Source organism: Melampsora larici-populina (assembly GCF_000204055.1).
Source record: "Melampsora larici-populina 98AG31 unplaced genomic scaffold MELLAscaffold_13, whole genome shotgun sequence".
In the NCBI taxonomy this organism is placed as follows: Eukaryota; Fungi; Basidiomycota; class Pucciniomycetes; order Pucciniales; family Melampsoraceae; genus Melampsora; species Melampsora laricis-populina.
In genome coordinates this window covers 1,551,726-1,574,891 of record NW_006768777.1, presented here as the reverse complement: position 1 = coordinate 1,574,891, position 23,166 = coordinate 1,551,726, and the positions used below count along the sequence as shown (strand labels likewise).

Below are 23,166 nucleotides of genomic sequence, written 5' to 3'. Positions count from 1 at the left end.
TGCATTTTACCGCAATACGACCTGACGTTAGGTTGGGCATTAGGCAAATTCCAGCCAATACCCTGTGGTTGCTGCTATGGCCAAGGATTACTAATCCTGTTCTGGTTCTTCCTGTGAACCTGAGAGCATGTTTTCAACAGCAGTGGACGTCTGTGTAGCAAGTAGGAGAAGGATGTTGGTTATTTCTATTGATAGGCAGGTATCTGTTCAGCTTTGGCTGGCTGAGGGGGTTCCTTTAGGTCAAGATTTTGTAAAGTTGATGGAGGCTTGTGGTATTGGTGAGTACAAAGTGTTTTTGAGGAAGTAACATTCTTCACAAGAGAAAAAATGGTTGGTTTTCTTTATTATTCTCCATACAAGATTTTCATGTTGTTCTATGCCACCTTTTCCATTTTGATCTATTTGCCTATGCCTACTTATCTATATGCCTACTGTCTTGTTATACACGTGCTTTGTTTCTATGCACTTTTTCAATTCAAAATTATACTTTTCAATTTTTTTAGCCTATGCAGTGGGCTTTGAAGTGTAAGCGGTGCTTCATGTTGCTGCACTGCATTTGCTCAACTTGTAGTGAGGGGTCTAAATTCTCTGCGCCTGAAAGTGCAGCGTACAAAAGCTGCACTGCAGTATGTGGGAATTTCAAGGAGCTGATTTCTAGTTGCGCTCCAGCCGCCATGCCTGAAGTGTAATGAAGCGCAGTTGGTCCAACGTTGATATGATGATATTGGAATTTTTGTGGTATGACAGGCAAAAGGCCCACTCAGCCTGAGCCCCAACCCAAAAACCTTGGGTAATGGCCTACCCAGACCCCAAACAAATGTGCAATAACTCCCCCACACGCCTGGACCCCACCCCAAACCTATCAAAACCCAGCTCTCAGAAGCCTCCCCAACCCCTATCCTGGATGCCTAAAAGAGATTGGGGGTTTCATGCCTATGTGCCCCATCCACAAACCCTACGGGATCCTTGTTTTATTGGAATCCCAGAACGCCTAACCAAAATCACACCCCAAGGGTTTGGGGTTTGGGGAACCCTTGGGGTGTTTGGGGTGTTGGTTCCGGGGCTCAGGCTGAGGCCCCACATGATATTATTTTAAAGTCCTTTTGAAAACTTGCTGAAGCTTTGATGAAGCTTTCAAGAAGTTGTAGTAGTCTCCGGCCTGCCGGAGCCCAGTAGATGGGGGCTGTGATTATGCTTTGATTCACTAACCTGAACCATGAGGAGTAGTGAGTCCAATATCATTATAAGACATGTTGAGATTATCTTGAGAGTAATTTGTTACAAGTTGGTTTGAGATTTATTGAAGTTGGGTTGTGATTGTAGTAAACTTGATGATTCTTTTTGGTTGAAAAAGAAAGAAGGGTTGAAAGTGAGGATCTAATAGGCTAAGGCCTGCTGAGGCCTCAGAAGCTCTTTGATTCAACTCAAGTTATGCATTGTTCAGTGGCTTCAAATGCATTGAATTTATTGGTTGATATTCCCTTGTGTTGATGTAGCAAAGGAATTTGTTTGACCTTGTGTGATAAGGTCAAACAGACAAATCCAATGGTAGAATTCCGTGATAATTCAAGCCAGAAGAGCTGACAAATTTAATAAAATAATTGCAATGAATTCATCAAATAGTAGATACTTGAGAAGAGGATATCCGTACAAGGTGATAGATTGTGATCAAAGGTGGCTTGCTAAGCTAAGCTAAGGATTTTTGCCACCTTGGCTTAGCTTCGCTAGAAGCCGCTAAGGAAAAATTAGCAATAAAAAATCACTAAGCTAATGCACCGCTAAGCGCTAACTTAGCTTAGCCGTGCCACCGAAGTTGTCATCAAAATGAGCTACAAATAATGCTTGAGCTCAAAGCAAGAGGAATCAAGTTTTTTCGTGATGGTTATATCAATTGATTGAATCAACCTCTTGCCCAGTTTTTGAAAAAACTCGGTCACTTTTTGAAAAAACTTGAGGTTTCTTTTTTGAAAACTCAAGGTTTTTTTTCTCCAAAGTCTTCAATTATGCAAAGGGCTGTAGTATTATTGTTATTATAATGTTATAACTCTTCGAAGCTACTTTGGTTGCAACTTTGTCACACCTTGGGGGCTGACATTCCCCAACCACAGGGAGAGACTTACAGGAACCCCAACCACAAAGGCTTGATTTCTGGGTGGGCCAACCTCCAAGTGCAGGTACAACTCATGGCACAAATCAGTGTACCCCACAATACTTGAGCCTTGACTAACCAGCCACTGTAAAAAAGGATGATACTAAATCCAGCCCGGTGCTTGCAACTCTGACCGCCCGGAATTGATCTGTATTCATCTTCTGTCCTGTGTGGCTTGACATTCTGGTTGGTCGCTTGAAATTTCATTGATTTCAGCTCGTGACTGCCCGCTCTTAGTTCCGTCAAATGCATGAGGATGTGAATTCATAGTCCTCTCTCAATTTCTCAATCTTGATTGGACACAGTTTTGATGAATATAGTGTTACAACATTCATCAGAAAACTTGGTCGGAAAAGCACAGGGTATATGTAAAAAAAATGTGATGTGTAGATGAGTGGGGATGACTCTTCAAAGGGGAACCGTATTACTTCAATCAGTCATACTTGGATTGTTTACATTGCTTTACATTTGCGGGATCCAGAGTAGAATCCGGGCATGTGCCCGGAATTATTTTGGCAGTAAATTTTGATTTTCTGGGCAAAAGTCCGGGCCCAGAATTCAAATTTACTGCCAAAAATAATCTGGGTGGGCACGTGCCTGGCTTCTACTTTGTATCCCGTAATTGCAATTGCCTCAAAGGGCCGTAATGCAACTTTTCAGGATGCCATTTGTTTTTGCTGATGACAATACATATAGCTACTCTGATTTTGAGTTCAAGGTCCACTTTCACCTTATAACATGAGATCAAACACCCGTTGATGTTTCTTGATAGAAGTCACAGTGGACCCAGAAGGCCACACTCAAGCTGGACACCATGTTGTCCCATCAAAATCAAGAGTTTTGGGTTTTCTCATGATTGCATACTCACATGATACAGGCAAGGGGACGTCCCTGCCTCTGGAGCAGGGATGCAGGAGTGAGTATGAGTTTACTCAGGAAAGTGAGTATTATTGAGTATACTGAGTATTTTTGCCTATTTTTGGCCCTGTAAACCCGTACAAAGTGAGTATCAGTTGACACTACAAGAAACATAACATTTTCTGGGCAGAAAATTAAATTATTTGTATACAAAAATCTGGAAAGGTCAGAAACAGAGCAAAAAATGTGAAAAAATATGCATCCTGTTCCTTGGTATGAGATCTCCAATCTGCATATTTTTCCGTATTTTTGGGGTTCATATTGGTGAGTGTACTAACAATAAACCCTCATAATCACCAGATTACCACCTGTAACAGATGCTGGAATTTGGCTGATCAGTGCTGAGAGAAAGTTTTGATTACTATAAAACCCCATAACTTTGTCAATTCTGGCTCAAAACACTCGATTTTGGGTGCATTAGAAAGCTGAATTCCTGAACTACAACTTTCGTATTGACTCAAAATGTGTAATCCCAATGGCTGACATTCTATTCAATGATATGTGAAATTTGATTTCATTGGGGATATCTTTCTTTTCAGGCCCGCCACGTATTTGGTTTATTTATGAACTATCTTCAGGCAAATACCAGCTTTCCAATGCACTCAAAATCGAGTGTTTTGAGCCAGAATTGACAAAGTTATGGGGTTTTGTAGTAATCAAAATTTTCTCTCAGCATTGATCAGCCAAATTCCAGCATCTGTTACAGGTGGTAATCTGGTGATTATGAGGGTTTATTGTTAGTACACTCACCAATATGAACCCCAAAAATACGGAAAAATATGCAGATTGGAGATCTCAAACCAAGGAACAGAATGCATATTTTTTCATATTTTTTGCTCTGTTTCTGACCTTTCCAGATTTTTGTATACAAATAATTTAATTTTCTGCCCAGAAAATGTTATGTTTCTTGTAGTGTGAGTATATACCTGTATATACTCATACTCGGTACTCATTCCTGCATCCCTGCTCTGGAGGGAAACTGTTTTCACATCAGCATTCATGTCTGATTGACCAAGATAAGAGCAGGCAGTCACAAGCTGAAATTGATGAGATATCAAGCGACCAACCGGAATGTCCAGCCACGTGGGACAGATGATGAATACAGATCAATTCTGGGCGGTCAGAGTTGCAAGCACCGGGCTGGATTTAGTATTATCCGTAAAAAATGGGAAAAGCTTGGGCACAAGTTTTTGCAGGCAAATCAAGGCAAGGCATCAACTTTTGAGTACATACTTGATGGACATGGTTACATAACAATTCACTGTGGTTTTAGTAATAATGATGTATGATATAGTGGGAGCAGAGCATGCCAAAGACATGAGAAATAACTTGTGAAGCACCTTCTACAAGGAGATCAAAGCCGCCTCCTCCTTTGCGGCAGATCACACACCTGAGACTTGACAATAATGCATCATGAGTCAAGGCGTGCGGTTTTCGGACTGAGGACCCACACATGGGCAAAAGCCGCACGTCAGAAAGAAGCCATATATTTTTTCTCGTGAAACACCAAAAACAAATCGAGAAATCCATATTTCTCGTCACCTAATTCATTTGATACCCTATATATGGTCTTTATTGAAAGAAACTATGTATAACTAGCTTGACAAAGTAACATTGATCGACGCGCTGAAGTAGGCCAATAAACACGAGATTATAAAGCCGAACGATTATGAAGACGAACTTAGTTTAAATGCCAATCCAATCCAATCTAGACGAGGAGAGTCACTTACACTTAAATATCAGTGTCATCTTCGTCAGGCAATGGAGCAGCTGCAGCTGCAGCTAGCTCCTTGTTGTAGACCTCCATGAGCCCGGCATCAACAGCAACCTCAGGAGGTGCGAGAGCAGGAGCAGCAACAAGTTCCAAGTTGGGGGTTCTGTAAAGGAAAGGACGGGGCGCAATGTGAGGATTGAGTTCCGAAAGACGCAATCAATATCGGATCATCGTATGACAAAAAATGAATAAACAAACCCGGATAATTTTCGAGCTAGCCAAAGGAAGGGCTTTTCGAAGTTGTAGTTCGACTTGGCAGAGATCTCAAAGTACTGCAAGTTTTTCTTGCGGTGAAAGGTCACGGCACCTGTCTTAACTTTGCGCTCCTATGCAGCGAAGATCCATGCAACAAAGACACCGTTAGATTGAGACGTAACCGCAGATGGCGAAGGAAGGAGTGTACTCACCTTGACATCGACTTTGTTTCCACAAAGGACAATGGGGATACCCTCGCAAACACGTTCGAGATCACGGTGCCAGTTGGGGACGTTTTTGTAAGTAATCTTTGACGTAACATCGAACATGATGATACCACATTGACCCTGGATGTAGTAACCATCACGAAGTCCACCGAATTTTTCCTGTCCTGCTGTATCCCAGACGTTGAAGCAGATCATACCTAGGCAAATCCAGACGAAAAGAGGTATGAGCCCAATGAACACGAGTGAAATCAAAACGAAGGTCGTACCGTGATTGGTGTGAAATGTCAAAGGGTGAACCTCGACACCGAGGGTGGCAATGTATCTAAGATGTTGAAACAGGAAAGATTAGTTTGAAGGCTTCAGTGTAAATTTTCAAGGAGCGGGAATTGGACAAACTTTTTCTCGAAAGCTCCTGTCAAGTGACGCTTTACGAAAGTTGTTTTTCCGGTTCCACCATCACCAACTAGATTATGGATGATCGAGTGAGCGGGGTATACCAGATCCGACCGGATGTAATGAAGAGGTGAGGAAGTCGTGTAGACAGAGTTAAAAGGGGAAGGTCGGGCGTTAGAAGACAAAGGGAGTTAAAACAGTGTTGGATTGGAAATTTCGATTCGAATGAAATCGAGAGGAAAAAGCTTTTTCGACCGGAAGAAGCCAGAGAAGAAATGAAAGACTTGAAAACGTACCGAGAACTAGCTTGAAAGCGGGAATGTTGCTTGCCTCTGCCATTTTGATCTCCTATTAACTTCTACGCGTCAATTGAGATTGGAACAAAAAGAGATATCTTGGTAAGCTATCAATTCGAATTGCCGATTCGATTGATGAGATTTCGAAAGGAAGAAAAGAAAAGTCTTCTTGACTTGACCCACAATAATTTAATGATTACTCTAAGAAACGTTCAGAGTGATGGGAATCGATCGATGAGTTGGTTCTCAAAGGAAACAAGTTTGGATTGGAAATTGGTTTTTTGTTCTTGAATCGGTCCGAGGGCACCTCATATCTCGGCGGATTGCAAAATTTGACCGAATTAACTCCAGTGACTGCGCATCCTCACTATACGGCTATTTTGATATGTCACATCCTACGTAGTGTGTAAGTGCTTCTGTCAGCAAAAAGGTGGCGCACAAGTGTATCATCACACCCTATGATACCGCCTCAGGCAGACCACACGTTGACGGTGGCCCACTTCTCCCTGTTATGGCTGAAGGCCTGGCCGGGTGTCTGTACACGACGGAGGCACAGTAGACCTAGTTTATCTTTGCATGTTATAACCTGTCGAGCTCCAGCTCCTGGCTCCTTCAACGTCCTTTTTTGTGGTTGGATCCTCAATGCTGAGCTTTTGCTGTAACAGGTTATGAGCTGTTATGAATCCCAGTTTGGGATGTCAAAGAAATTGATTGATTTTTTTGAACGATAGATACAAACTAGGCGTTCCTAAACCATCACCAAACTGATTGAAGAGCCAGATCAAAAAAACAGATTCCAACAACAACGCTGACCAATTTCAAAACATAAAGCTAGAAGTTTCAAAGTTTTCACCGCTTATCAAGAAGATATAGCTGTTTGAGAGGTTTTACTGTTTACTTAAAAAATCAAGATATCAATCTTATAGATTCTCAAGAGCTGTTTTGAAAAGGTATCAATCAGACTCTCAAGATTGTGTTCAAAAGTTATTAATCAAATAGTTTATAAGCGGATGAAGTTTATATTATAGTCAATTCTCACAAAATCTTGATTCCAACTTCTTGTTGCCAGCGGGTTGATCTGAAGACCATCAGTTTTGTTTAATCTTATTTGATACCTTTGAAAATTCATTTTTTGAAAGATGGCATACCGACATCCTTGTAAGCTTTCAGCTTCAATGATCTATGGAACATGAACATTGAGAGGACGCAGAACTATCATTAGCAGACAGTAAAATTAAATTGAATATGTTTATTTTGTAACATGGAAAGTACATTGATAGAAAGAAACGAAAATAAATTTGAAAACTCTACATTCAATTAAAGGGTTAAGGTCTTAGGAAAACGATTATGGATGTCTGTACAAAGAATTAGGGGTTTGGCTGAGAGAGAGAGAAAAGAAACTACAAAAATAAATTGATCACAATTTTCCACGAATCACCCGACCCCAGGCTCCATTTTGACTTTTAGCACTTTCTTGCCGCTTTCTTATAATGGTGCGTTTTCAGGCGTTTGCCCGTCAAGATTATCACTGAATTTTGATTCAATCATCAAATTTTGAATGGTAAAAGACTCGATCAATCATCTGATGAAAGAAAAAATGAAAAATGAAAGATGAGTTTGACTTACAAATTCCAGGTGAACGGGGAAGCTATGAGTAAACTTCGATCTTCCTCTGCAGTTGGATTGAATTTGTCAAAGAGCTATAACATCATCCAAAATCAAAACAATGGTTGTTATTCTATAAGTTCAAGTCAAGATAGAGGAAAACATTATAAAGCTTACACTCTTCGTCATCCATATTTGAAAGCATCCTACCGCGGGATCCGTAGTATAAAAATTACAACCATCTAGTACCTTGGCTACTTGCACGGTCTCCGGCTGATTCTGTCGTTGGATGAAACTGTAAATGAATGAGAGAAAAAGTGACGTGGCGTTATTGTTCTTGTCAGCTATCTTGTTAGCCTGACAATTGGAAAGCATGTTGGGTACTCACATCTGCTTGCCACAGTTTCCATTTCCGGCCCTGAAGGGATTCACATCATAGGTTTTGAAGGTCAGATCAAGAATATGAGGGTATGCAAGGGTATGCATAGTCAAACAAATCTAAGAGCTCACCAGTTTAACCATCCCGCGGTCTGAGGGTCTGCCCCGTTGACCCAACTCGTCCCGGACCACAGACAAACACCTAACGTGTCAAAAAAGTCTCAATATCCAAGTTTTGTGAAAGACGCATTGCTCAACCAAAAGATTTAAGCTCACCTGAGACCGTGCTAGGATCATAAGGACCTAAAAACAGTTACAAAGAAGTAAACAATCAGATCCTGTATCTTTCCCTTGCGAACTTCATCCGAAATCAGTCTTCTAGACTGCGACACTTACCGCAGATCTTCCAATCCCAATTAAAGTTGAATGAAAAAGCAATGGGTTAGTAAACTACATGACCATCAAGAACCACTCATAATCAATACTTACCCCGCCACCGCCATGGATGCTCACAGACTAGAGTTGCACAGAGAAGAAATGAAGCGTTAGAAATAAGTTGATCAGATATAGAATTTCTTGTGATTTGATAAAGTGCTTACCCCGTTGGTTGTATCGTACCGTCGACGGAATCGTTGATTCTCCGGTACATCTCCCATCTGAGTTTTAATGAATTTTAATTAGGTAGATCAGATTCATCTTACTCAAGTTCCAAAATTTTCAAAGACATCTTTACTCACTATTCCGGCATAGTCGGCCGTAATGGGTGCATTGGGATCTCCAGTGCAAGGCATATCTACAGAGGACTGGACACACCCGTCCTTTTGCAAGAAGTAGTCATAGCACAAAGTATGATTGGCCGCACTTGCGGCCACTGTACTAGGAAGGTTAGTTGCGCTTGGATCTTCCACTGCCGGTGCATCCTCGGCGGCCAGAGCGGTGTCGTCCGCATCGTCCGAGGCGATGAAAATAGCTAAGATCAATACGACAAGGATGAAAAGATAGCTTTTCACGGCGAGGAAATTCATATTTTGAAGATGTAGGTTTTAAGGTTGTTGTAGGTTTTAAGGTTGTTGTAGGTTTTAAGGTTGTTGTAGGTTTTAAGGTTGTTGTAGGTTTTAAAGTTGTTGTAGGTTTTAAAGTTGTTGTAGGTTTTAAAGTTGTGAGGTTTAGGAAAGTGTTGGTGTAGAGATGATGAAAGATTGGATGAAGAAAGCTTTCGATGAGCAAATCTTTGATCTCTCTTATAGCTTTCCTTCCTTTGATTTTTGAGTCGATAATACAAAACTTGAGCCTGGAGAGATCGCTTGAAGTTGTGCTATGAGCCGAAGATACAAGCCTTTTTGCTCAAAGCCATCTCTTGGACAAGTCTGAGGCCTCGAAACTTAATAAGCCCTCTTCGCTCGCCGGAGCCATTTCTATCAAACAAGTCTAAGTTTGGAGGGCTGTGTGATGGCCGGGAAGGAATACCGTCTAAACCACGTTCACCTTTTGGCCATCTTTTAACACACACCAGCCAACCAATCAGCTTCCTTTTGGGCCAAAGAAATTGAACTTTCAGGCCGAAAATATTGATCTCGTCTCATGACCGTCATTATGTGAGCAAAAGATCAGTCCAACCCATCTTTCGGCTCACGAATTGCCTCGTGGACTGGTATTGGAGGTTGAACTTTTCTTAAATTCTTAGCCCAAGTATGAGGCACGCAGAGAGTGCGCGTGAGTCCATGCTCGCGCAGTGTAAAGGACTTGTGCAACAATTCTTTCGCAGCCTTTTTCCTCAATCCGGATCAATCTCCTGATGAAGAGATCCCCATCAAGTTCTAGATGACTTGACTTAATCCTACACACTCCGCTTCTCCGAAGGCTGCGAAAGGACAGAAGGATATAAGAGTGAAGTTAGCAGGACCTTTGTCTACCTTTGTCCCTTACCGTATGCACTTTTTTCTCTTATTCATCATTCTGCCCCTTCCTATCTTCCCCAAGTGTTTTCTAGTCTTGGAACACCTCAAGTCTTATGAAATCAAACGTTCATTTTCAATTTTACATCCCACCCTCCCTTCAATAATGTAGGTACTGATGGAAGGCAGAGCACACAGACAGTTTGGAGTGTAATACCATCTTTAAGCCATGCTTGAGACCCCACTAGCCATTCCATTGTTTTAGGCAGCGTCCCACCCCAAGATGGGGTGCAAACATTGGCAGCCACCAAAAATGTTTGCTTGCAAGTGCATGAAGTTGCCAATACCACCCACAGTGCCCGTAGCGAAGGCCCCCGACGTCGGGGGCCCAATGATCTTGGCAATTTTGTCGCATTTGTGTGATTTTTGTGGCCCAAAAGCGTACAATTATCCACAAAGGGGAAAGATTGGAAGAATATTCCTTACGCTGAACTTCATCCGTCTGAGTCAAGCCTGAGGCAGACTAGGAGACAAGCGGCCCTGAACGCTCAGTATGAACGACTGAACTTTCATTTTCCCCTACTGAACGCTCAGTGTTCCTCACTGAACACCTGGAAGCTCCCCATGAACTATCCTTGCCCGAGAAAAGCTGGTGGCCATCCCCCGTTCCGCATTGGAGAGCCAGTGTATGTATGTAAGTCTATGTAAGTACATACATAAATTCATAATGTCAGTTCATCCAATATTCATAACAACGGGCCCAGTGTGAGTGGCACAAGCCCACTTTGTTGATCAGGATCACTATACTTCGATGATTTCTTTCGAGATCAATGGATTTAGCCCAAGCTTACAATTCCTAGGAAGCTCAGCCTTCCATTTCCCTATCCAGTCAAAACCTTATCACCAACACTTTCAACTAACCAACCAAGTGCTCAACTCGATTTATATAACTGTCGAGTCAACAACCTTATGGCAAAGAGGACACTTGAGATCCCGAAATTAAAATCAAATCTGCATCGACTCCATCACATTCTAAGTTTCATTAACGATCTTGACTATTGACGAAGAAGAAACTGAAATGGAACCTACAGATCAACTATCTGAACATGAACCTTTAACTGCTTTTAATCCGCACAAAGATATCAGCCAATTCCAGAAGACATTAAGTTACCTTTGCTTATTTATTCTCGGTGCTTGTATTCTCTTACCATGGAGCTCGCTCTTGGTATCAACAACTTATTTCGGATCTAACTTGGTGGGAAGCGAGTTTGAATTCAGTTATATGAATTGGGTAGCTGTTGTCTTTACATTCTTCAATGTCTCATCCCTCATTCATGCTACACTCAAACAAAACAATGTACGTCCAAGATATTTCTTATCTCTTAGTCATAATCTCACTGAACCGTATCATTCTGTTTGTAGTCAAGTCACACTAGAAGGATTCTCTTTTCACTAATTGTGATTATCATTCTATCATTAACGCTGTTATGTTCTACAAGATTTGAAAAATTTGGATCTCATACTTTCTTTACTTTCTTGATGATTCAAAGTTGGTCTATGAAGTCATTCTTATTCATCTACTGCGAAGAGATCCTGAGGTATGTGTTCAAATACTCTCATTTGTTATGTAAACCTCGATGTTTATGTTATATTTGTTCGAGATCAGAACATGTTAAAGATGATCAGGAGATGGCCACCAGATATATACAATGTATTTGCTGTGATATCAGCTACTCAAGATCGTTTAACAAGAATCAATGATGATTCAAATGTACTCTTGATGACTTGTCTAACTGAACGGTAAGATCCCTTCTTGCTTCTTTTTCCTAATTTTTCAATCGTCTGATTCAAGTTTTGACTCTCTTTAATCCCACACAGTTATATTTTGAATCATCAACCCGGAAAAGCTTTGGCTTACTATTTGAGATTGAGAAAGCCAGAGGTATTTGAATTGATCGAGGATCATAACTTGTTTACTGATGTCCAGGATCAAGTATTGTTATTGATCGAGTTTGATGATGAGTTGAACCCATATCAAAATCTGAACAAGAAAGAGCATGGGACAGCTATCAATCTATTAGTTGAACATACTCATTCAATCCCCGTGAGTCTGCTTCTCTCTTGACATTTCAAACTGTATCCTTGTGGAATTCTGAAAAGATCGTGTTTCATTTTTGCGATTATTAAAAAGGTTTTAAGCGTCATAACTCAATTGACAGATCACCGACGATATCTGGCCACTTATTTGGATGCATGATTCGACATCGATCCACTCTCAGGAACAGATTACAGCGATCTGCACGTTGATCTTTTTGCAGAGTTTGATAGAAAAAGGTTAATGGAATATCTTCGAGCAAGCAACACGTATAGTCTTGCCAAGGTTTGGATCTGATTTCATATTTTATTTATTTACATCCATGGTAATGATTTAGATTTATTGAGATGATACCTGGTCGGGTTTGAATAGGCTTATAAGATCTGTAGTGAAGCCGACTTTGTTCCGGAGATGGTCTATCTTTTGGGTAGGATGGGACATAACAAAAAAGCTCTATTTTTGATAATCGATCGAATTGGTGATGTTCAAAGGGTTGGTTCCTTATGAGATCACCTATCTCTCTTCCTCGTCCGTAAGAAGAAGAAAGACATCTTAATCTTACAGGATTTGATCACAATGATTATTTTAGGCGATTGACTTTGCTAAGGAACAGAATGATCATGATCTTTGGGAAGACTTGTTGTTATATTCGGAAAGCAGACCAGGTATGAATCCATGAAATTTTAAAACATAATTCTGAGAAGTGACTAAAGGTGTTTATCTTTATGGATGATATGTTTTAGCTTTTATCAGAGGTCTTTTAGATAATGTTGGATCTGAAATTGACCCGATCAGATTGATTTGACGAATCCGAAATGGATCGGAGATTGAAGGTTTGAAAGAATCTATCATTAAGATTCTTCATGATTTTAATCTACAGGTATGTGTTTCGCTTTTCTCTGTCTTTCTTTCAATCTTTGCGGTTGCTAATTTTTTCCGATGTGATCCTCAGATCTCATTGATTGAAGGGTGTAGATCAATTCTAGAGAATGATTGTTGAGATTTATCGAGGATGTACTATGTCAGTCAGTCAGCCGGAGCTTTAGGAGATAGTCAGTACTATTCTTTTCCGAATGAAGAGTTTGCATATCGCTTATATTTTTGGTTCCTTCGCACAACGTGCAAAAAGGCTCTCTGAAGTGTGAAAAGTGTGGATTGAAGTTAGATGAACCAGTAGGAGAAGAAGAAATAGTAAATGAAATCTCATTGATGTTTCTTTGTAGACATACTTTTCATGCTTGGTGTGTATTTGCAAAAGACACAGTGATGGCAGCATTAGTAGAAGGTAGGATGAGAAAAGGTGTGATTAAATCTAAATTTGAACAAACTGTGATCTTAATGTCTGGAGATGATATAGTTTGCTAGATTTGTTGTAAACCTTTAGAGAAGAAGAAGATTGGGAATCTTTTGGTTTGAGGTTTAGATTTGTTTTTTTCTTTTTTGTTGGCTTCTTGGTTTGAATTATCGTGTGAGGTTGGTTTTGGTTGATTTGATTTGATTTGTATGATCAGGAGCAGGTGTAGATTTGGTGGTTATTAAGTTGTAAGAAAGATGAACACTTGCTACTTGATCAATTCACAACTCGAGTGCAAGATGAGATCCATGGGTGGTAGCTTGGGAAACTAGTGACATAGCTTGACTGTTCTAAGGGTATGCTGCAAGCCTAATCATACTTTGACATACATCACCCAATCACAATGTTCGTGGAAGTTGTCTGAACGGCTCAATGACAAGGCTTTCCATGTAAATCTTTGCTAGTATCAAGCATGATTGGTAGATGTGATTTGAAGATAATCAATCACTTGCTGACTTATACTAAGCATGATGTTGTTTACCAAATCTAACAGTACATCCTGATCTAGTGAGTTATTACACACGACCGTGGCACATATTCCATGCCAATCAAGTCTACATAGTACTTGAGGCAGATCGCCCAAGGGAATGTGATTTACAGGTGAATCACAGCTCACTGAGTAGTCTTTCCTACTGTGCTATTTATGGAAAAATACAAAGGAAGTAATAAGAAAACAAATCGCGAAATCACCGTTGAGGTTATCAAATTCAAACAACTTTAGTCAAAGTCTATCACTTGATGTGATACATAAGCTCCCGGTTGAAAGGGACCGTTTGACAAACAAGTATTCGAAAGTAATTTATATTTTCAACTGTCTGCTCAAGTACAAGCTGGTTTAAATATGTGAAAGACACTGGCATGAAGAGCCACAGCTGACATAGGCAGGATCGTATTCAGACAGGCATATACAAACAAAAAAGACTAAGAAACAAGTGATTGTTGCTTGCTTCGTGATCGCAGATGAGCGGCTAGGAAAGCTATCGTAAGCTATAAAGTTGCGGGTGTGTTTGATTGAGCACATTCCCACGATCGTTTGACAGAAGCTTCGAATCTCATCCTGCAAACTACAGCTGCATCATAATCGTACCCACAGTGTGGACATTGAAGGCTCCAGTGAACCAGAGTTCACCTAAGCCATCCATTGCCAGCGCCTGTTTTGTAGAAGGGAAATGTCAGCTTGTTGGTACCTGCGACCATTTGGTCGGTATCAGTTGATAAATACTTTCAATGCCATATGCTCATCATACATTCTTGACATGAAACGCCTTCAGATTTCGACCTTGAGATTGACATGATCCTCGCCTATGAGTTGATATATTGACTTGAGTAGCTTCACTACTCCACGTCGGACAGAGAGGCCTTTGTCCTGTCGAGGAACAGAAACGGTGGTAAACGCCCAACCGTCAATCAGAGAAGTGATTCATCTGTTCGTGTATGAAATGAGGTAATGAAGACGAACCGCAATCCGAACTGCGATCTGAGGAAGGAACGTGATAGCCAGGTTGGGTTTGACTGTGACGTATTTTCCAATCATTTGCTTTCGAGGATGCGTGTTTCTTGAATTCTTCATTTAACAAAGTCGTCCACTGAGATTGGGTTGATAACATGACCTTTGCTGATTCCTCTACAACCCTTGATAAAACTGCCCCCTGCCCGCTGTCAATGGCAAAGTCGATCTGTGCGTTTACCTACGCAAGCAATTCAACATCAGCCGCTGAAGGACTCATAAGCACTGTGATATTTGAGAGTGAGTCATGACAAACCATCTGAAACATGATACTCGAGCCTTGCATGGTGTACATCTGATCGGCATCCTCTTCTGGTGGCTCAGTACGATTCACAAACAGTTGCGTCTCTCCCGTCATCAAATTCTTCGACCATTCCTCCATTATAACTTTGATCGATTTCAAATATTCATCTACCAAGCCTTGGATATCATCATCTAGCAATGGAGGTTCGAGAAGTTCGGCTGGGATGTCAAGCTCTTTGGTCATATTTTTCTTGTATTCTTTAGTGAAAGTGGCGAGCGCTAGGAGAGCTCCAGCCTCAGCATCAGTGGAGGTCGCGTACGCCTTGGTGAAATTGTACAGTGCTTTGTGATGAGCTTTGATGTAGGCATGATATATCTAGGACCCGATAAGAGTAGGTTGTGAGCTAATCAATCTGAACAACCGAATCCCAGCTGCTATCGATCGAATCAGATCCGATGTGAAACTATCCTACGGTTTGTTTGTCACCTATAAGTCAGGGGCTGAACTTCAAGTATATTTCAAGGTCCTCGAACACATCCTTGGAGTCATGAGCGCAAGCAAAACAATGTTCTTCTTGGATTGGCATTCATTTTCAAAGGAATATGGACCGCAGGTCGTTGGATTCACTGAGGGTTTATCGAAAGCGAGGGATGATTTGGACAAGTCGGCTGCTGAGATCCAACCTACAAACGGGAATTGCGGGAACAGGCATCTTTGCCCGCTTGAGCATATCTTTTGACGGATCCCCCATGGGTTCATACAATCAGGGCAGGACCGCTCATCCCAGCTGATCAGTGTTGATGAAGTTGGACGATGGCTCAGTGCTCCTGAGGTCAACGCCTGAGTCTGGCGGCTGGGGATGGGGCAAACTGGGCAGGCTCAGCGTACCAATTTGGCCTGGACAGAAAAATCACAGTTTTTTTGACACTTTTGCGCAAGATCGTTGGGCCCCCGACGTCGGGGGCCTTCTCCACGGGCACTGTGACCAGGTAATCGCATGCAAGGTGTGAAAGAATGGGGAATTAATGCTGATGTTCCTGTAAAGAGCCAAGATTAGCAAATTCAAATGTGAATCAAGGATGAATGGAATCAAAAACAAACCTTCCACCATGCAAGGGCGGTTGGATCCTTGGACTTCACTGGCTACTACCCTGCCAAGTAATCCTTGAGGCTCAAATGTGGAAGCTTTGTTGGTACTGGAATTCAAGGCTCCAAAGATGTCAAACTTGGATGCATTGGGCTCGGTATTGGTAGGAGCTGGGTCATATTCAGAAGTTGAGGATGGCTCTTTCTCCTTAGATTCTTCCTGTGGTAAGTTGAAGGCATCCTTGATTGTCGTGGTATTCATTATACCTCGTGGCTCTAGATCAACAATCAATTCGAATGTGTCAAGGACTTCCGTGTAAGCAGTACCGAATGAATTCAGACAAATTAAGTACGTGGTAAATTATCTACAAATCAGTGTTACAGTGGTATGGATTAGGATGTGGTTTGAGCTGGATCAAGGAGTTTTCTTTCTTATTTGGGAATAGGTCGTTTTGTGACCTGAGCATTTATGTATCTGTTAATTAATGTGTGTGTTATGGTTGCTTTTATATAAACAAGACTTGTGTACAACTCACCTTTCCTCCCTTATCGGAAAGAACTTTTATTTACTTTTACTCACTCTTAGGGCGCGTTCACTTAAGGAATTTCTGACCAGAAATCACATTCTGTAAAATTTTTAATGCAAAAATGAAACATACACCACCAAATAGACACTTCAAATTTTGCAGAATGTGATTTCTCGCCAGAAATTGCTTAAGTGAACGCGCCCTTACCACCCTTATTCATTTTTGTCTACGTATCCTGTTGCATTGAGCACAGGTTTGGCTTACTCTTCTATCTTTCTATTCTTACTTTCTTCTCTTTTCTTTACTAACCTTTATGTGTGCTGTGATAGGTGTGTAGTATTTTTGAGTCTCTTGGAGCTCTTATAGGCTTGTTGCCGTTTAGCTCACGTCTCACCTGATTACCCCAGGAACCCGCTTACTTTACGGCAAGCCTTTCAACGCTTCGAGAGCCTCTTTCATCTCATTGATGGCCAAATTGGGAGACATGTCTTGCTTGGGATAATGAATTCAAAAAGACTTTGCTCAAAATCAAGGTTTGAGTATTGTAGCTAGAATAATACTTTGGCATTTAGGAGCCTCATCTTGATACTTGCTGAGCCACTGGATCATCTCACTGATTGCCTTGTCAAGGCCTGAATAATCAGGTGCTTTGGCTTAAAGAGCATTGAGCTCTGAGATTACCAGCTTGTATTCAGCTAGAACGGTACATCCGGTATATCCATTTACCTTGACTCAAGCCATAGCATCTACAAAGGTCTATAAAGAAAAGAAAGATTGGTTATTGTTGTATTACATGTATTTCAGTTATAATAAATAAAATAGACATACCTTAACTAATTCAACTGCATGCCATTCTGCAGGTGAAATGGTTATGCCCTTGAAAAAACAGGCCTTGTGATTGGCTGCAAGCATTGAGTTGATCACCTGGAGATTGATTTATAGTCAGTGTATGCGCTTGATAATTGAAATAAATTTAAATTGAACTTGAAACATACCTCATGGGCCTCACATGCAAGCTTGTGACTGATGTAGTGGCTATTCCACCACATCTTGCAAGAATGCTTGAGCATGCTACCTTGATAACCCAGATGTGTTGCATGAGCTTTGAAGTCACATCGCCTAGCCACACTTCTAAAAATTTGACTACTGACAGTATCAACCTATATGAGTTACATTCAAAAGGAACACTTGCTTTGTGTGAAGGTAGACAGGATGGGGAAAAAGACTAGAAAGATTGAAAAAGAAATAGAGGCACTTACCTTTACAAGCGCCTGAGCTCAAGATTTTCTTTGTCACATACAGCCTCTTCTAAGTTATGTTTGTCTTCAAACCCATCAGGCTTCTTAGGTAATCCATCTCCATTGGATTCATCGGATTCAGATTCATCCATCTCAATGCCATCTTTGCCACCATTCAACTCAAGAACTGGAATTGGGAGTGGGATACCTTCTGGAATTGTTGGCTTTGAAGTACTTACTTGCTGACCAAGCACCCTGAGACCATGCCCAACTGTGAGGTTCATTTTATGAGCATAGCATCAAACATGGCGCGCTGAACTGTTCCAATGAATTGGACTTTTGGCCAATATGACCATCTCTTGAAGTTACTGAGCTATTGGTCAATCATTGCCTCCACTGTCTGTAGTCTGGGCTAACGTGTAAGTAAAAGAACTTTTGACAACAATTTGAAATAAAACTTATCTTCTCATGAGACCGTGAAAGATCAAGACTCATACAATTGGCATTGTTAAAAGAGCCCCAAGATGCCTCCATGCAACCATCTTGAGTTTCAGGTGAGATGATTGATAATTCCAATCATTGTCAATGTGATTGGCTGACGCTCCAATAAATGTGTACCTGTTCCCTTTTGTAGGCCACATGTTGTGATATAAACAAAACTTACCTTTCTTCATCAATTCCAAAAAATAATACAAATTGATTGAAATTAATCAATTAATGATATAGATAATATACTCAAAAGATAGAAAAGAAGTATGAAGTTGAATAAACTCAAATTACTTACTTTGATGTTGTTGATAGCTTTGTTGTGCAAGTCAGGATAGAGTATCACAGACTGTTTTACTGCCCAAGTTCTTGATTGGCCAAAAGCACCTTGATTGACGGTATGGAAAGCGGCTCAAAGGCCTGGGTCTTCAAATTGGGCCCAAGGAAGTGTGTGGCGGATGATCCACATGACTAACACCATGTTCAAGAGATCTACCGTTAATGTTTTTCCACCAATAAAAGATGACAAAATGCCTTTGTTGTTGTTTTTGTTTGAATCTTGCTTTTCAATGTAAGAAGGTGGAAGAGTAAGTTGCACAGAGATGGCCTTGTGACACATATTGCAGACAGGATGGATGGCGCTGCCAGATGAAGTACAAGACCTTGTCTTTGCCACCTTTGAACAATTTCTAACACCATCTGCATTTGAATTCACGACCCTAGATGGTTGAAATCATGGGGTAGTCTTGCATATGGATGTGAAGGGGAATCTAGAGACTGAAGCAATAAAAATGATATATTGAGAATCTAGGACTTACTATGGGTTCATGAAAGAGCTTGAGAAGTTCCTTCACTTTGAGACTCCAAGATTTTTTGTATCCTGGTTTGTTGGAGCCAACCACCTTGATGTCAAACTCTTGAGACACGTCCATGGATTTGGGAACCTTGTAGACCTGATTACAACAAAGAAAATTAAGCAAGAAATTAGTGTATGCTTACATCTATTGCATATTGCTGGTATTGTATAGGTGACCCACCCAATGAAGCAGCTGAGCATGACCAAGATCCTGCATGTTGGCTAGTTGAAGAAAACACAGCTGACGGTGATCTGGCACCCTTGCTAGTTGAGGAGCAAGGCTAGAAATACATATACAATTATTGACTGTGAGTTCTGCAATCTTGATGGTAGATTGCATTCAACAGTGACTTACCCTTCCTTGAAAACTTGGTTTAGCCTTATTCACAGTGGCTGATCTTGAAGCCTTATTGTGTTCCACAGCTGATGGTTGAGATGATGCATGTTGATTTGTAAGGGGCCCAGGAATCTCATCAATGAGTGTCAATGCACAACAAAGTGTGGTACAAGAGTTTTTTGGAGTAATCACAAACCCTGGCTGGGTTTATGAAGGGCTAGGTGGCCAAAGATTCCTAGTGGATGAACTACCCAGGACTTGAAGCTTTGGGAAGAGCTTTGGGAAAGGTTCTTGGCAAGCGGCATTTTGAAACATTGACAAGTATCCAAAAGATTACTTAGTGTATGGAAATCTAAATGCAGACCTTATCTTATATACAGGAGCCATTAAACTAGATGACCCACAGGTCAGCCGCAGGTGCAATGTTGTCCAGGGACGTTTGTTGAGTGGTTGAGGATCTGTACCAGTGCCGCATGCCATTTTGGGTCATGCGTATATGTATGGTGGTGAAGGAGGTTTTAAAAGCAAAGGGGACAATGGGTTTCCATACCACTATATTGCGTATATAGCAGTCCAACACTGAAATTTTGGTGTGGGTTTCCCAAGCACTGAGTTTCTTGAGCCCGGGTTGTGCAGAGCCTGCACCACTACATATTGTGGTACCATTGTGGCACCAAAAGGTGCTACACAACCACACCACAATGCCTATTTAGTGCGCAGATCCTGCGGTATTGGCTCAGGTGATCAGGCTGTTTTGCTCAAATTTTCCTGTACATTGCTGGAGAATGCTCATTTCCATCTTGGATGAGTAGTCTTTGAGCTCAGTCTCTCATCTGATTACTCAGAATCACTTCATGAGTCACTGAAGACTCAGAAAAGCTCAGAACCTTGTCCAAAATCCTTGATCAGCAGGCTCCAAGGCATGCCACTGGGGATTGGCTGAGGGGCTGAGATGAAGGGAGCTTCCTCAGGCTTCTTTGCTAAGAGCATCCACTATGGGTGTGTTAATGATGTGATTTAGTGTTACAATGACACTAAAATCCAGACAGGTCCACTATGGACCTGTTTTAGACATGCGGTCCATATGACTGTGTCAAGTCTTGCAGTCCGCTTGTTCAAATCTACAAAAGCCTACAACTTGATTCATTGTAAACTTTTGGCACATCAAAACAGTCAACAGCCATCCATCCAGCTCTACATCCAAGACTTCCATTTGACCACTACCCTCTGACCTCAAGATACCAACAGATCAACAGTTGATCTACCCTCTGAACCCTCCAAATCATGTTGAGCTTGTTTTTTCAAAAAAAGTGAGCTCGCACAATTGATTTTACTCAAGTTAAGCAAGGCAGTCTTGTTGCCAATACTCAACATATGAAACCTGCAGTTGACAGGCATCAATCTGCCTGGTCACAAGAGCAGTCATTGGTGAGGAATGAGTGGATGAGGTGGGTAAGATATGATATTTTGATCGGTGATTTTGCCCCTGTGGAGTTGATCAAATTACCTTGACTTATCGTTGGTAAATCAGATGGTAAAGCAGCTCATAGTAGATTTCATGCGTTTACCATTTCAGTTGTTACACGCATGATTACATTTTGCGCTCAGGAACGCAAAACTTACGATAGAACACCGTCATGATAGTGAATGCTCTAAGGAATGAAGCCTAAGGAAGGCCTAGTTCATCCTCTCAGTTCCAGTTGATCATATAAAAACTGAGAAGCAGGAAGAAAACAGGAAGAAAATTGAAAGAATTTGGAAGTTAAATTGAACAAATCTTGAAAAAGTGAGAAAATTTCAATGGTCACCCCACACTGCCAGCATTGAAGAGGTTCCCAGATGGGAATATGGGCTGTAGGGATCAGACCACCATTTTAATATATGTAATCACAAAGGCTGTCTGATTCCTATGACCCATATCCCCATCTGGGAATTCTTTAATGCTGGCAGTGCCAATGTGAGCAGTTATTTTTGCCCCTGTGATTGTGGTTTACAGGTGATTTTAAGAACTTGGGAAAGTATTTTTACAGTCAAAACATAAAAGCTTTCCCGGTTTGTATTTTTTTTGTGGTTATAAAAATTCAAACTTGACCTCCCTACTGTCATATCTGTAAACTGATTTTGGACATTAGGGTGTTTCAAGTTAAAGTTTTTATGTATTTTCATGTTGCAAAAACTTGACAGTTGTTGTGAAACATGTGTAAGTTTTTTCAAGTGGGAAAAAAGGTGTCCTAAATTAAAAATAAGGGGTTTCAACTGTGAATTGTTCATATGTTTCTTTAAAAATTTGATCAAGTTTAATTTAAATTTCTAAACTTGACCATTTGTAAAGAGAGCATTTTTTTGTATAATCAAACAAAACCTAACCAATGGGATACCCAAGCTTTTGATTAGAGCTTAAGCTTGGAATGACAACTGCTTGTTGACCAAGCAATGCACTTATATGCCCACCAGACCCATCTGAAGGTCTCAAAACCAACCCAAAAATGGATTCAAAGTAAAATTGGCATTGCCGTAGATGAAACCACAGATATTGATCAAGTCAAGGGTTGATTTGTCACAGAAAAGGCTTGATCTGTCACAGTCAAAGGGTGATATGTTGCATACATAAAGTGAGTTGTCACAGCCAAATAGTTGAGTTCTGCATGGGTATATTCCAATGTTGCAATTGAGCCCTGCGCAAGATGGATGTTGAAGGACACTGTGGTTTGTTGCAGCCAAATTTGGCTTGTCACAGTCCGGGCATGTGTAGTTACCAAGGCAGCAACACCGTGTTGAAGCCCCAAATGCAACACCACATTGCATCCAGTGTGTGTTTCTTTGATCACCCAATTCATCTTCTCCCCAAATAGTTTCTCTGTTTGCATATTTTTTTACAAATTTGGACAAGTCGTTCATAAAAAAATCTTTGTAGAACCAATGTATTAAGAGGTTTCAAGTTTTGATTCTTATGTATTTATACGTCTTGGAAACTTGCTCTTTGTCATCAATTTTACGTAAAATAATTTTAAAACAGGTCACCTTTTTACATCTGCCATTTTGAAAGTAGTGGAAACATACACGGGGAAAAAGAACATCAAAAACACACTTCATCATCTGCCAGCCAAGCTTACCTATTAAAAATCCATCTAATACAAAATATACAACCCTCAAAAGACTTTCAAATTATAAACAAATGTTGAATAGCCATGTGTATCCTCAATGTTGAGGGCCAGCCTTGTTTGTATCCCCAGTAACAACAAGACATGCTCAGTTTGTCCTCACAAGCATTTCATAACATCAGCATAAGCAGCAGTTCCTTGACCAATATGTTTTGTTACAGGGGTTTGACCAAAGGGATAGCTTTGAAAGACTTGTGGTTTTGGTTTGAAGTGCACCCATTTTTTGTGGTCAGACTTCTGTAGTTAGCAAGGTGGGAAGACTAGATAGTACAGGTAGTTTGAGGAAATAATTATCCAACTATAGATGGACCAAACGAGTTATTTGACATCATATTTTTGATAAAGCACCTAAGATGCCATATTCTGATGTAGTGCAAACAACTATGTATGTCCTTGCCTATCTCATTTGAAGACACACTGACTGGTCTCAAGAAGCTACAGCATG

At 40.8% G+C, this 23,166-nt stretch overlaps 2 protein-coding genes across 2 annotated transcripts; both read right to left on the bottom strand.

Annotated features, from left to right (window-relative positions):
- Window positions 1-4,517: 4,517 nt before the first annotated feature.
- Window positions 4,518-6,184, bottom strand: MELLADRAFT_71598 (uncharacterized protein; the record flags this gene model as incomplete). Its single annotated transcript, XM_007408679.1, has 8 exons — window positions 4,518-4,693; window positions 4,798-4,944; window positions 5,040-5,167; window positions 5,249-5,460; window positions 5,530-5,585; window positions 5,660-5,726; window positions 5,953-6,014; window positions 6,136-6,184. The coding sequence occupies 6 exons, from the start codon at window positions 5,993-5,995 to the stop codon at window positions 4,800-4,802; spliced, it is 651 nt and encodes a 216-aa protein (XP_007408741.1).
- A 1,253-nt stretch (window positions 6,185-7,437) lies between these two features.
- On the bottom strand, window positions 7,438-8,960 carry MELLADRAFT_105488 (uncharacterized protein; the record flags this gene model as incomplete). Its single annotated transcript, XM_007408678.1, has 10 exons — window positions 7,438-7,480; window positions 7,579-7,652; window positions 7,735-7,852; window positions 7,946-7,975; window positions 8,068-8,137; window positions 8,212-8,238; window positions 8,332-8,338; window positions 8,425-8,451; window positions 8,535-8,591; window positions 8,673-8,960. 10 exons carry the CDS (start codon window positions 8,958-8,960, stop codon window positions 7,438-7,440), a joined length of 741 nt encoding a protein of 246 aa, XP_007408740.1.
- Window positions 8,961-23,166: the final 14,206 nt, after the last annotated feature.